This window comes from Mustelus asterias, chromosome 1, assembly GCF_964213995.1.
Source record: "Mustelus asterias chromosome 1, sMusAst1.hap1.1, whole genome shotgun sequence".
NCBI classification, from domain to species: domain Eukaryota; kingdom Metazoa; phylum Chordata; class Chondrichthyes; order Carcharhiniformes; family Triakidae; genus Mustelus; species Mustelus asterias.
In genome coordinates this window covers 136,261,021-136,276,105 of record NC_135801.1, presented here as the reverse complement: position 1 = coordinate 136,276,105, position 15,085 = coordinate 136,261,021, and the positions used below count along the sequence as shown (strand labels likewise).

The 15,085-nt window shown below is 41.1% G+C and overlaps 1 protein-coding gene across 1 annotated transcript; it reads right to left on the bottom strand.

Annotated features, from left to right (window-relative positions):
• Nucleotides 1-1,206: 1,206 nt before the first annotated feature.
• Nucleotides 1,207-14,120, bottom strand: LOC144497998 (E3 ubiquitin-protein ligase DTX3L). The gene is made up of 4 exons (XM_078219452.1): nucleotides 14,023-14,120; nucleotides 10,539-11,645; nucleotides 6,967-7,184; nucleotides 1,207-2,841 (listed from the first exon to the last, which is right to left on the bottom strand). Exons 1-4 carry the CDS (start codon nucleotides 14,026-14,028, stop codon nucleotides 2,772-2,774), a joined length of 1,401 nt encoding a protein of 466 aa, XP_078075578.1. The 5' UTR covers nucleotides 14,029-14,120; the 3' UTR covers nucleotides 1,207-2,771.
• Nucleotides 14,121-15,085: the final 965 nt, after the last annotated feature.

The following is a 15,085-nucleotide window of genomic DNA, read 5'->3' as shown; positions in this document are numbered from 1 at the left end:
GGGCCATGAGTAGAGGACTGAGGCCTGGGAGCCGAAGGCTGAGGAGTCGAGTTGGGGAGTTCAGGTGCGGGGCATGGGGATTGGAGGACCAGGGAGCTGAGGATCAGGGATCAAGGGCATGGGAGCCACTGAGCTAGGCCCAGGAAGCTACATTACCGGGGAGCGGAAGCGCTGGGGCACAGGTATCTGTGAGCAGAGGCCTGACATTCAGAGTGTGGCGCAGTTGGGCCAGAGCGGGACATGACGCAGCCGGAAGGAGCTCACACACACTGGAGCACTGCGCGAGGCAACAGGGACAGGGCCCACTGGCGTCATGAGTAAGTGAGTGATTGAGACTGAGAAAGAGTGTTGGGGGGGTGGGGGGGCAGGGGAAGAGTGTGTGGAGGTAGAGAGTGTGAAAAAGGATAAAGTGTGAAAGAGGGAGGAGAGTGTGAAGAGAAAGAGTGGGAGAGGGAGAGAATGCAGAGAGCAGGGAGTGTGGCAAGTTTGAGTGTGTGGGAAGGGGTTGAGTGTGTGGCATGGTTGAGAGTATGACTGGGATCAAAATGAGTGAGAATTCTGCCCATCTCTTTGAAATGCTGTGTGGTCTGGATTTTTTCCCCCAAACTTGCTCACATTGTAACCAACTCACCTCAAATAATTGAAAATAGAACCAAAGCTAATTCTGCCATTGAGTCACTTAAAGGAACAAGGTTATTTTGGTTCTCTGCAATTCTATTTTATTTTCAACACAAGATCAGTATAGATTAAGGAGTATCCACTGAAGTCTGTTTCTTGAAATGGATAGTACAGTGGCTGCTAGTTAATAACAAAAAGATTCTGGTTGAGCTGCAAAGCACAAAATACTCATACACATCAAATGCTTTGTAAGTAACTCACCCACAACAAGCCTATCCATAATTTCCCATGGCTGACTGATTTGTCTGCTTATTCAGCTAAAATTACATTTAAACAGGGTTGAGTTATTGTGCATTAACTTCACTGAATGATAACGGCACAAATGGAAAAATGGTGCTTTGGAAAAAGGTTTATTGGAAAATCCTGGAGATTAATCTTTGAACTAAAATAAAGAGTCATCTGGAAATGCACAGCACAGATTCACAAATTGCAATGATAAGAGAATATAAAATACCAGATGAGGTGTGATGCAATTTTATTTTAAAGCATGAAAATATGTAGCAGTCAGGTAAGACATCGGCACCAGCATTATTTTAATTTTGATTTATTTTAGAAGACTCAGCCATGAACAGAATCTCAACAATAAGCAAGCTGATGTAACTTTGAAATTTAAAATGAGTACATTAGGATACCACAATCACATATGAAGGTAACTACTTTGGTCAAACACAGACCAGTTAAGATAACAGACAGAGGAATTTGATATTGCTTCAGGTGATAATATCACACAGCATTTCAAAGGCAACACTCTAATCCAATAACCATTTTTCTACCCACATAACAAAGGGTTATGGGCATTACCTGAAAACAGACTATATATAACAGAATAGCAAGTTCAAGGCAGTAACTCAACTGAGTAGTTGAACATTTATAAACCAGAAAGACAAGACAGACCTTGAAGTTTATGTACAGTCTTAAACAGCTAACTATTGTTCCAGTGAAATGTGGCGTCACTAAGATCAATGATAGAGAAATATACACCACATACTTAATGTGGAACTGATAAATGGAATCTCAAAATGAAAATGGCAACATAAAACTTATAAGTGAAGTTGCTCCAGATGTTTTATGAATTCCCACGTTGCTGTAAAATCTTACTGCACAAAATCATTGCTAGTCACACTGAGTAACAACTGAACATTTAGCCTTTTTAACACCAGTTTTCAGATCATAATTTTTTTTTCCTGCAGATTGTAATTTCTCCTGGGGGTTTTAAATATGCAAAGGAAAGCAAACACTTAAAAATTATACCAACTAGAGTTAATTGAAAAGTTATGTTAATGGGATCCAGGTTACAAAAGTGATATTGAGGTAACATAGGAAAATGCCTTGAAATGCCATTAATTATTATTTTTGTTTTATTAAAGAGTGCCTTGCCTCAAATCTTTGCTAACCCATTCTTGGTATGATTTTTTTCCTCCACAAATTCTTTACTGTCTTTCTGTGTTGGAAGGTCTGCACAGAAGTGTTGTGCTATATGGTAGAGTGTAATTTTATAAGTTCTCTGATCTAGATGAGCGAGTGAGTCAAGAGTTGAGTGCAACGCAGAAATCAGGAAGGCAAAATAAAAGCTCGAGAATTTCCATACTAGCCTGGTGTAGTTTTGTTTCTCTTTATCTCTCCCCTACAGCTCTGTTTGAAATTTGTTTCAGTCTGCTTTCCTTCCCCTTTTCAGCAGAAACTAGAATTCCTTGGTTTCAAACATTTGGGAAGATGCACTGAAGTTGGTTTCATGGGTTTTGTACATGGACCCAAAATACAGAACTGCCATTACAGATGGGAATGGTAAGACACTAGCCACTGCAGACCCACGAGTTGCAACAATGTAAAAGGCATACCATTACATTTACATAATTTACAGAAACTGTTGCAATAAAAAATTAATACATAGAATTATTTATACATCTAAGGGGCAAAATCAAATTGCAGTATTTTGAGATATGATTATTTAAACTAACATTGCATGGCAAAGTTGAAGAATAATGATTGTTATGCACTATATATAACCTTAATAAAATTGTTTTAAATCTACAGAAGCAGTAATTTCTATAATCCACAGCATTATTTTACTTAACTGTTGCAATCAGTGTATTTCAGCATATGCCTTTGGCCTTCAACTCATCCTGCACACGTGCCAGATAGGTTGGATCAGGATACCCAAACCTAAAGAAAACAATACTTTTTAATCAAACCAGGACATTTACTTCACATGCTAGCAATATCATTGTCACGGGTCAAATGTGAGCTACATACTCATTGTACATGACAGTGGTATTTGACATGGTGCTTCTGGTTCCATTGCTAAACCTATTTCCTCTGGTTATTGACCATTCTGCTCCAGGAATCATCATAAAATCCCTACAGTACAGAAGGAGGCCATTCGGCCCATCATGTCTGCACCGACCACAATCCCACCCAGGCCCTATTCCCGTAACCCCACTTATTTACCCTGCTAATCCCCCTGACACTATGGTCAATTTGTCATGGCCAATCAACCTAACCCGCTCATCTTTGGACTGTGGGAGGAAACTGGAGCACCCAGAGAAAATCCATGCAGATACGGGTTTGCCTTGTTTATTCTATCGAAACCTTTCATGGTTTGGAACACATCACTAAATCCTTCCTTAACCTCCTCTGCTTTTCTGCAAGGGGAACCCTGTGCGCTAATCAGAATATCTGCTGGTTGACATGTTTTCCATGCTGCTGATGACTATCCTCCCAAAAACCTCCCAAGATGGCGCTGGAGTGAGGTGACTTCTTGTGAGCTGTGCCTCAGCATACCTTCTAATTCTATCTTTTATTCTCGTTCTATGCTTCTACACCCTAGCTATGACTGTAACACTACATTCTGCACTCTCTCATTTCCTTCTTTACGAACGGTATGCTTTGTCTGTATTGCGCGCAAGGAACAATACTTTTCACTGTATACTAATGCATGTGACAATAACAAATTAAATTCAAATCAAATCAAATCAAATCAAACCAGATCCTCTATGATGGCTGCAACTACCTACCGAATCTGTACATCCTGACCGAACAGACGTGTTATACATGAACACATTAAGTAAATGCTTTGTTCTTGTCAGGTCTGTTCTGTGATTAAAATCTCATAATAGTTAACCAGAACAAATGTACCAGGGAGAGATTGGGGCAATCAAAATACTGAAGCTGCCAGACAATGGTTTTGAAGGACTGGTAGTGTGCCTTTCACGATACAAATGTAAAATGTTTATATGCCACAGAAAGTGAAGCACTCTGCTTGTTGGCAGCTTGTTCACAAAATTTCTGTCGCTATTCTAAGCTATTTGCCACCATGTTTAGCAGAGTCTGAACCAACAACTTTACAATTTTGTTCTACAATGGCAATGCTGTTCATTACGCCACCCCACAGTATTTACAGGGATGGATGACATTAATACAGCCAGGCTGTTTTTCTTCATTCACAATTTAACGTTAAATGCAAATGGGACACTTCCTAAAACAATATAATTCTGTAGATTTATTGTCCCACTATAAAATATACTGAACAACTGAGTTTATGCAATCCTTCTCAGATTTCAACACATCATAGAAGAAACTAATGAAGATAATCATTTTTCTGCTCCACAAAGTAATTCCTCTCCATTTTCAACAAGTGAGAAGCTCATCGCTTCCCTTCGACATTCAACGGCATTACCATCACTGAATCCCCTATCAATATTCTGGGAGGTTAATATTGACGAGAAACTTAACCTTATGATCCACATAAATAAAGTTGCTGGAAGAGAAGGATGGGTATGCTGCAGCAATTAACTCATCTTCTGACTTTCCAAAGTCTGTCCATCTACAAAACATAGAACAGCAATGGAATACTCCAAAACGCCTGAGTGAGTGTAGCTCCAACACTCAAGATGCTTGAAATCACCCATATTTAGACAGGGGAAGTTGGGTTGGTTCACTTTAAAGAAGCAAATGTTAAGAGATATGATGAAGATGTCGACCTTCAGTCTGGACAGGATAGGGAGAAACTGTTTCCATTGGCAGAAAGAACCAGTGGATTGGCATCTTTCCATCTGAGAGATGGTGTACACAGTAAACAATCCATTTAGGTGGGGTGTCTCCATCTGATGCTCTTTCGCTGAAGGCTGAATAAGTCAGTTGTTGAGAGGGAGGTTGTGCCATAAGCGCAGCACGTGAAGCTACCAAATGACACTGAGGGTTGCCGTTTTCAGCATTGGCACCTGTGGCCACTGGTCCTCATGGCCGTGCTTGCCAGCTCACAGGAGCTTCCATCATTTCCCTCTTTCACCAGCTATTGACTCCCAAGAGTGATTGTTTATGACTGCCATGTCAAGCTTGCATCATCGTTGAAGCAGAGCCTTGGGTGTCCCACTGCTCATCCAGCTCCAGTTACTTCAACAAAAGAAAGGACCTTGGGTATGCGACAGTCTTCTATTGCACGTATGTGCACCATCTACCAAAGCTGCTTCTAGATTAGTGAACACAATTGGGAGCCAATTGTGAAGGCTTGAATATTCATGATTGTGCCTTGCCAGGACATACCCATAATGCATTACAGACAGGGCAGACAGTAATTCTGAAGCTTCTATTACTGGTGGGTAGGTGGAGGGGGATGAGGGTGGGGAGCCTGGTAAGATGCTCTTTGAAATGAAAATGGATGCATCTTCAAGGTACAGCTCCTCCCTCTCTAATAATATCAATAGAAGTGTGAGAAACTATGTTTCATTGTTATACAAATCACAGCTAATCAACCTTTGTTGCACTTGTTGAAATATGCCTCCAACATTTCAAGTAAGTTGCACAGTGTATACAATACTCCTCATTTGCTGCATAGTTCTGAGGGGTGAAAGGCGCCATGCCTTTGATTTGCTAGATAAATTAAAGATTTTAAACACTAAAATACGATTCAGGGAATCTGAAACAAAAACACAAAATGCTGAAAATATTCAGCAGGTCAGGCAGCATCTATGGAGAGAGAAACAGGGTTAGTGTTTCAGGTCGATGACCCTTTTTTCAGAAGAGTCACCATCCTGAACCATCTTTCTTTCCCTGGATACTGCTGGTCCTGTTGAGCATTTCCACCTCACGTTTCCTGTTTTTGTTTTGTTATCTATTAAAATTAAAAGCTTCAACTAAATCAATACTATCCAATTCACTTAAAACAGCTGGTAGTGGTGACAAATTGCACACCTTGCCTGAGTTTCCCCTGAAATCTCATGGAAAAAGAATTCAGGCAGAGTGTACTACAGGAACCATCTGGTAGCACCCATTTTCAACCATTACTGTGGTGAAATCAGCCCTTGGAAGTCACAAGGAAAATATCTATAAACTGTTGCATCCTATTATTAAGGACCAGTTCAGGAACTCCAAGGTATGTTATGAAGTTAGCCTAGACCACAACTATTTCTGATTTTGGCAATGGTGTGATCATAAGGTGTTTCGCTCCAGGTGAGATTCTATTGATAGAATAGGAAGCTTTTATTAAAACTAACTTTCTTTAACAACAGTTAAAATATAACAAACAATTGGCATAACTTTTATCCATTGAAATACTTAAACATGGCAAGATATAATCCTTAACTGGTTTCTATTTCTATTAGTTCCAATTTAAGCAATACCCCCATAGATGTAAACATTTCTTCAGAATCAGTTAGCAAACACCTCCGCTTATGTGATTTTTCAGTCCTCCAGTTTTTTAATCTCTGGACAGAGATACAGGGAGATACCCATCTGCTGACTCTCAGACTGCAGCCTCCAGAGGAATGCCTGTCATCACAACAGCCAAATCCCAGTGAGAGAGGGGGGAAAAAAACGCCTCTTGCAGATCTCTGGACAGAGATACTTATTTTCTAGCAGGTCCCCAGACTTCAATTTCCAGAAAGAGAGAGAGGAAAAGAGCTACTGCTCCTTTTCAGATTCAAATTGCATCTGCCTGTTTTTCCTCTCTGTAAGCCTAGCTCCACCCACTCACATAATTGTCTTGTCAATCAACCTAAACAAACCCAACTCTGAAATCCCAAAGAACAACTCTAAGAATAACAATAATGCATTATTTCAGATTAAAACAAACACTCCAATAAATAGGAGCAATTAACCTTCTGCATGTTCAGCACGTGAGCTGCTGGTTGTAGACAATTCGGCATTGTTAAATAGAGTTGAAGTATAAACACAACTTTCACAAGAAACATGATACAAAATACATATCTTAAAGGCACAGTATCATCACACTACTCAAATAATCCAGGCATTAATGCTAAATGGGTTTAATATTATTAATACCATACTTACATTGACGGTCCTCCTGTCGTATTGGTTTTGTGATGAATATCATTCCATGTTACCACATTACTTCTCCCTGTGGTGCTGGATGTTCCAACAGTGAAGATCAGTCTTTGATCAAAGGCACGTCGTAGCAGGTTGCACACCTTTCTCCCTTCAGGATTGTCTGGTAAATAAGCAGTACGCGTTGTACCATAGTATCTTTGCCCAGGATTAGGATGCTCTACCTATAGATTGTACAAAATAATGTTATATGCTTGACTAATTTAAAAAACACAGATCAGGCCACAGTCCCCTGAGAACTCAGCAGCTTTACCCAGTGAACACTCAAGACAAACCCATCAGAGAAAGTCAAATGTGTGATCTTTGGTTTATGCTGACTTAGCTGATCTCAGCCAGATGGACATTGGATAAGAATTAATGTCTCCAGGGGCGAAGGGGAAAAAGTTGGTCAGGTAATAAATATGACTTGGAGGTCATTGCTAAATACATACCCAAGAATGTCTTGGGTTGTTTTCCAGTCTAAACTGGTGGGAAACAGATCCAGATATAACTGGTTTGCAGTTAACCCAGCATCTTCTAATAAGCTCCTCAGGGCCTTGAGAATGATCTTTAACTAAAACTAGTTGTGTGGGCACCAGTATCCCAGCTTGGGTCAGAGGGAGCAGTGAATATATTGGCTGCAGTGAGGGTAATGCCACTGAATGCCAAGGGGCAATGAGGGGAAAGAATTCTGTACACTGACCAGGTAGTATACAACAGTTCAACAAAGTAAAGCTACAGCAGAACAAAGGAAAAAAGGGACCTTAGAAAAGACACAAAACATGTCATTTTAAATAAATAATTAGTTCACAGAAAAAAAATCAATTTCTGGTATTGCTAATACCTGAGCTTCACCTCTCTGAATCAAACTACCTTTGACTGATTTACTCCTCATAAGTTGCATTAGAGATTAAAATAGATACTTCCTCCTCATTTTGTAATTTGTTACAGGATTTGCAAAACATAAAACAATTCCAGAAACAGTGGAAGTTACAAACAATTCACAAACTTTGATGAATTTTATCTGTAACTTCGATGACTTCTTAAAAAAGGTCTTGTACTATGTTCCATATTTGCTTTGTAGAACTGTTAAGTGCTACTGGTTCAGCAACCAGAATTAATAAGGCTTCCAAAAAGAAAGACTTCCAATGATATTCCAACGAGAGGACACAGGTTTAAGGTGCTGGGGGGTAGGTACAGGGGGGATGTCAGGGGTAAGTTTTTCACTCAGAGGGTGGTGGGTGAGTGGAATCGGCTGACGTCGGTGGTGGTGGAGGCAAACTCGTTGGGGTCTTTTAAGAGACTTCTGGATGAGTACATGGGATTTAATGGGATTGAGGGCTATAGATAGGCCTAGAGGTGGGGATGTGATCGGCGCAACTTGTGGGCCGAAGGGCCTGTTTGTGCTGTGGCTTTCTATGTTCTATGTTCTATGATATAGCATCTTTCATGACTTCAAGATGTTCCAAAGCATTTTACAGCCAATGAAATATTTTAGAAGTGTGTTCACTATTATAATGTACCAATCTGTGTTGATTCCTGTACTGTTATGTATTTGCTTTGTAGAGCTGTTGAATACTACTTGTTCAGATTTCTCTTGCATGGGACTTTTTTTTCCCCTAATGTTTAGGTAGGAACTGATAAATTCTATGGCTTTAAACTTGCTCATCCACAGTTACACCAAGATCCACAGATAGCCTCCAGAGTTAACTCTGCCCCATATTCCCAGCCCTCAGCTTACTTGCTAAATTTGTACCATTCTCATCTGAAGCATTGAGGTCCAGGATACTCCCAGGGTGTAACTGCTAAATATTTTGGGTAAGTTCCTCCTTTGGATTGTTCATTACTGAGATATCAAACTGGAAGGGGAGGTTCAAATTCAAGGGATGTTACACTGTTCTCTAACCTTTAGGATTTGGGTTTGACTCCAGCCCAGAATTTGGAGCAGAATGTTTCAGCCAGCTGTAACATTATCAGCACAGGCAATCACAGTGCTGAACAGATTAAGAAATCCAACACAAAATTACCTTATAGCAAGCCCCAAAAAGACCATGTGGAATAAAAAATCTGTCTTGGGATATGTCATGGGTAACACAGTGGTAGCACTACTGCCTCACAGCACTTGGGAGCTGGGTTCGATTCCCAGCATAGTGTGGAGTCTGCACGTTCTCACCGTGTCTGCGTGGGTTTCTTCCAGGTGCTCCGATTTCCTCCCACAGTCCAAAGATGTGTGGGTTAGGTTAATTGGCCATGCTAAATTGCCCCTTAGTGTCAGGGGGATTTTCAAGGTAAATATGCGGGGTTACGGGAATAGGATCTGGGTGGGACTGTTGCCAATGCAGATTTGATGAGCCGAATTGCCTCCTTCTATATTGTAGGGATTCTGTGATTATTCTCTATAATATATGCACGTCACTGGCAAGGCTAGCATTTTATTATCCATCCCAAACTGCTGTTAAACAGAGTGGCTTGCTAGGCCATTTCAGAGAGCAGCAGTTAAGCATCAGCCACTGTTTCACAGTCACCAAGACTAGCATTGAATTCCATTCATTACTTGAATCTATATTTAAAAATTTAAGTTTAAAAAGGGAATATGTTAACGAGTGCTCCTCTGAGAATGAAGGCAAAGCTCACTGTGAGGCATTAACTGTGTGCAAAAATGACTGTGCAATGAACGAAAAATGCAAAATGAATAAAAATTGTTGTGTTTTACATTGGGATATAAATTCCAGTGTCCTGTATTTAGCACCTACATTTACAGCTCATCTTAAACCCAAGAAACAAAACAAGTTCAGAGCATGACCCCACAAATCATTTCAGCAGGAAAGAGAAAAATTAAGGAAGACCTGATAGAGGTCTTTAAACTTATGGATTGGCTGGACATGGCATTTGGGAAGAGAATTGTTCCATTTGTGGGTGAATCCAAAACCAGAGGCCATAATCACAAGGTTATTATAAGCAAATCCAATAGTGAAATTTCTTCATTCAAGGAGCGTTTCAGTGTTGACCTTGTTATCTTAGAAAGCAGACTGTTTACAAGCTTTTAGAAGCAAATGTGCTGAGTACATGAGAAGAAAGGGAATGGAAAGATATGCTGAAGTGGATGGCATGAGACAAGACTTGTGGCATATTAATGCAGGGAAGTGTGAAGTGATGTATTTGGCTATGAAGAAGGAAGAGAAACAATACATCCTAAATGGTACAATTTTAATGAAGATGCACAGAGAGAGAGAGACCTGAGGATACTTGTCCACAGATCTTTCAAGCAGTTAAGAAAGCATATAGGTTCTTGAGCTTTATAAGCAGAGACATAAAAGCCAGAAAGTTATGCTAAACCTCCAATAACGTTAGGCCCCAGCTGGAGTATTGTGTCCTATTCTGGGTCTCATACCTTAGGAAGGATGTGAAGACTTTGGAGAGGATACACAAGAAATTTACTAAAATGGCTCCAGGGATGAAGGATTAATTATGGGGTTAGATGATTCGATAATTATATTTTTTGCTCATAAATTTGAGGTGATAGCCAAACAATTACTCACCCCCTGAACGCCATCTGGAATCATATAGTGTATCTCAATGCTGTCAAACTTTTCATAACCGGGAAGATGTAACAGCAGGTTCCTGAAAGTCATCTTGCCACCCTCAGGCTGATTTCCTCTTATCTCTCCATACACTTCTCCACATATAGGACAGGCAGATTTGGTTTTAAAAGCCACGTTGATACATTCCTTACAGAATGAATGTTTACATTTTAAAGTTTCTCGAACTTCAATTTCTTCTAAGCAAATTGGGCAGGTTGTATCCTCATCTTTAGACTCCAGTTTGCTTCTTGCTGCAGCTGAATTTGAATTAGTTTTGCACTCCGATGTTGAAGGTGGCCTCCGACTTGAATTTGTACTGTTTGGCGTTGCACAAGTATCAAATTGGCTGAATTGAACTTTCTCGAGAAACTCCTTGGCATTCTTCACCTCAACGGGATCTCCAATTATAACAAACTCTGCATCCTTTGCAGTAACCACGACTTTAGGAAATTTCTTTTGCAAAGATGCTTCAATGTCTTTTCTCATTATTTTTCTGCCTGGATTATTTATTTTTTCCAATTTTAAATTTGTAGCAATTGACTGATACCGAGACACAAATTTGTCTATTGCAGCTTCACATGGTACACCAGTCTTCTTATGTATAAACTGAATTTTAGCACAATCGGCTAGAGAGGAGGAGCGTTTATAAACATCAAAATCTTTCTCTATTCTTTGTAAGTCGCTCCCATAAATCATTTCAATGTAATGGAGAATTGTTGCACTTACTGTTAACATAAAACCAGAGCTCATAGTTGCATAAGCTGGTGTGCCAGAAGATCTAATAGTCTCAGCGCTGCCAGAAGACCTGCCAGTCTTGGAATCAGAAGACTTGATAGATTTTGCTCCAGAGGACCTGGTGGATTCTGCTCCAGAAGGCCTCATTTTAAGTTTTGTTAATTCTGTGTGAATTTCATTAATCTTTTCAAATGAGTCAATAACTTCATAACTATTTAAACAATTCTGACACTTTTCCAATGATTTGCCTAATTGAATGATGTCAAATGCCTCAGCTGCCTTGTCCTTGAAAATGGTTAAGTCAATGATCGCCCTGACTTCAGGAAATACCTGAAAGAAGTAAAATCCAATTCTAAGTATACATTTCCAACAATTATACCATTTCTTAAGCAGTAATAAATAAAAATTTCTTGCAAGAAGCTTTCTCCCTTCACCCGTCTTCCAGAATGTGGAGTTAGGGATTGATTGAACTTCATTTAGTGACCACGTCTTTGTTAAGCCCTCTCATCGCTCACTAGGTAAACGTTCCTAACTTGTGTGATACAAAGTTAGAAAAATTCAAGAAGTTTCTATGTTCGGTCTTCCTTAAATTATCTGATCTCAGCATGGTGATGGTATGCAACCACAACTGGCTTCAGTACAGAAGTTGCAGGAAAGATGCAGCGAGGAGGAAAATGAAAGATGGGAAGAGATCAAGAAGTCTATTGTTGTCCATCATCACACAACACTAACGATTATTTGGATGAAGTACTGGCTAACTAGAAGGTCTTGTGACACAGTGGGTAGCATCCCTGCCTCTGAGCCAGAAGCTCCAGGTTCAAGTCCCACCCAAGGACTTGATGACCAAGGAAGATGTGTTCAGGGCACAGGTTGAGCATCAACCTTCAAAATCCTTCCAACACACCAATGGCAGGGGTCCTGGTCAGCCATGCTTGATGTGCAGTGGCAGCCCTCAAGCTATAGGCCTCTGGTGATAGGCTAGTAACCTGTTCCAGGAGAATACAAATCGCTATGGGAACAGATGAAAGTCTGGTTAGTGCATCACTGGGTGTGGGAAATGAAACAACAACTGGTAACCTGCCAAATCCCAATGGAATCATCCCCTGCATAAGTCTGTTATTATCAGAATAGCTATAGATTGAGAGAGGGGAATGTGCAGTGAGATCTGGGTGCCCTCATACACCAGTCACCGAAGGTAAGCATGCAGGTGCAGCAAGCGGTAAAGAAGGCAAATGATATGCTAGCCTTTATAGCCTGTACAGGAGTAGGAATGTCTTGCTGCAATTATATAGGGCCTAGGTGAGGCCACACCTGGAATATTGTGTGCAGTTTTGGTTTCCTTATCGGAGGAAGGATGCCCTTGCTATAGAGAGAGTGCAGCAAAGGTTTACCAGACTGATTCCTGGGATGGCGTGACTGACATATGAGGATTGATTTAGTCCGTGAGGATTATGTTTTCTGGAGTTCAAAAGAATATGGGGGGGGGGATCTCATAGAAACCTATAAATTCTAACAGGACTAGACAGGGTAGATGCAGGAAGGATGGTCCTGATGATGGGGGAGTCCAGAACTAGGGGTCATAGTCTAAGGATACAGGGAAACATTTTAGGACTGTGATGAGGGGAAATTTCTTCACCTGGAGTGGTATGCTAGTGGTATGGCAGAGCAGGCTTAGTGGTATGGCAGAGCAGGCTTGAAGGGCCTAATGACCTACTCCTGCTCCTATTTTCTATGTTTCTTTGTTTACACTTTACAGAACCATTAATAAAATTGTTTACTATGAACCACACTGATTTACTACAAAAATGTCTGTCAAATAGGAAAACAAAACAATGCTTTGCCAATGATGTACATTTCACAAAATACATCAAAATAGTAGAACAACATGTAATAAAATATCAGTAAAACAAAATCAATATTAAAACTCAGCAATTCTTCCTTACTTGAGTAAGCAGGAGAGACAAGAAAAAGTTTATACACAGCTGGCATTAAGTGATCAGAAAATTATTGACGAAATTTACCCTTGATTTTATTAATAATTGACACTTTGAGGGGAGACTGGTCCAGCAAAATGCTGTCACATCCATGAGGACATGCTCTCCTCAATGATTCTTCGATTTACCTATTCATGTCCCCGCACATTGCACAGGGAGATCAGAACCATTATATAGTCTGGCATTCCTTGAACCTTTTCAATTGTTTCACCATATTGTCTGAACACTGAAAATGACACGCATTCCATCCCAAGACCCTTTTCTTCACTGACATCCCCTGAAAACTGGGGGAAGAATACCAAGCGGTAATCCTTTCATGCACACAGACTCACAAAATGATCCCCAGGCAGGGTTCAATGCGCAGAGTAAGATAGGCCGAAATGCAGCAAACGCTTTAAGAGTAACAATCGGCTGCCAAGACTGGCTGGATGTCAGGATCTTCAGTGGGGTGAACTGAGATACTCCGAAGGGCCTCTGTTATCTTAGGGTCTGAGGAAAGCCAACACGGCTGCGAAGCTGGGGTCTGCACCATCAAAGGAGCAGAGCAACGTGAAGTGAGCTCATAGTGGGGGGGGGAGGGAAGATGCTTCTTCAAAACAAACAAATGGTTTGGTCACAGCGCGAACAGAATTACCAACCAGCGCCACTCGAAGCTACAGATGTTAGGCTGCTTGTGCTAATAGAAAAGAAAATGGTGACAACCGGCAACACACCTCCATCTGAAGCCTCTGAGATGAACGCTCTGCCTCTCCGCCAGCTCACGGCACAGCCCAGCGCTTTCGCTTTGCTCTGGATTCAACCTCAGCTGGGCGGCCAGATCCCGCCTCCCCCCCTCCCTCATTGGATCCCCGCCCGTCAGCCCCGCGCTCTCCTCCTTTCCGATTGGTCAGCCCGCCTGTCACTCACCCGGCCTGAAGTTCCGGGCGCTGTCGACCCCTGATGCTGTCGTCGAAAAAGTGCAAAGTTTCACTTTCATTCATCGGGACTGGTTTTATTTGTTTCCTTGCTACCATTTTATTTCCTTCTCCTCATTCCAGAGAGAGAGAGCAAACAAGTATTTGCACTTTATTCAGCCCTTCAACAGAGAAGAAAATCCCAGGGGGAACCCAAATATCTCCATAATCACCCCCTGCCTTTCTGTAGAAATGTTCCATTAGTCCGAACTCTCTGGGATGGGATGGAGTTAAAATCGTACTTGAGCTTGATTGGAGGCAATGACCTTGAAGTTCCTTTGACTGTCATCAATTCTGTGTTGGTAATTTCATGGAACTATAAGGAAAAATAAAACTTTTTCATATCAGACCATAGGATATAGGAGCAGAATTGGGCCATTCAGCCCATCAGGTCTACTCATGGCCGATATGTTTCTCAACTCCATTCTCCCCCCCCCCCCACCGTTTCCCATAACCTTTGATCTCCTTACCAATCATGAATCTATCTCTGTCTTAAATACACTCAATGACCTGGCCTCCACAGCCTTCTCTGGCAAACGAGTTCCATAGATTCACCACCCTCTGGCTGAAGAAATTCCTCCTCACCTCAGTTCTAAAGGGTTGTCCCTTTACTTTGAGGCTGTGCCCTCAGATCCTAGTCTCTCCTACTAATGTAAACATCTTCTCCACGTCGCCTTTATGCAGGCCGTTCAGTATTCTGTAAGTTTCAGTGAGATTTCTCCCTCATCCTTCTAAACTCCATTGAGTACAGACCCAGAGTCCTCAAACGCTCCTCATACATCAAGGCTTTCATTCCCGGGATCATTCTTATGAGGATCCTCTG

Coding starts and splice junctions, on each gene's coding strand:
- LOC144497998 (XM_078219452.1), bottom strand. Junction 7,185..10,538: donor TTCCAGATGGCGTTCAGGGG/GTGAGTAATTGT, acceptor TACAATCTATAG/GTAGAGCATCCTAATCCTGG. Junction 2,842..6,966: donor ACGACAGGAGGACCGTCAAT/GTAAGTATGGTA, acceptor TGTTTTCTTTAG/GTTTGGGTATCCTGATCCAA.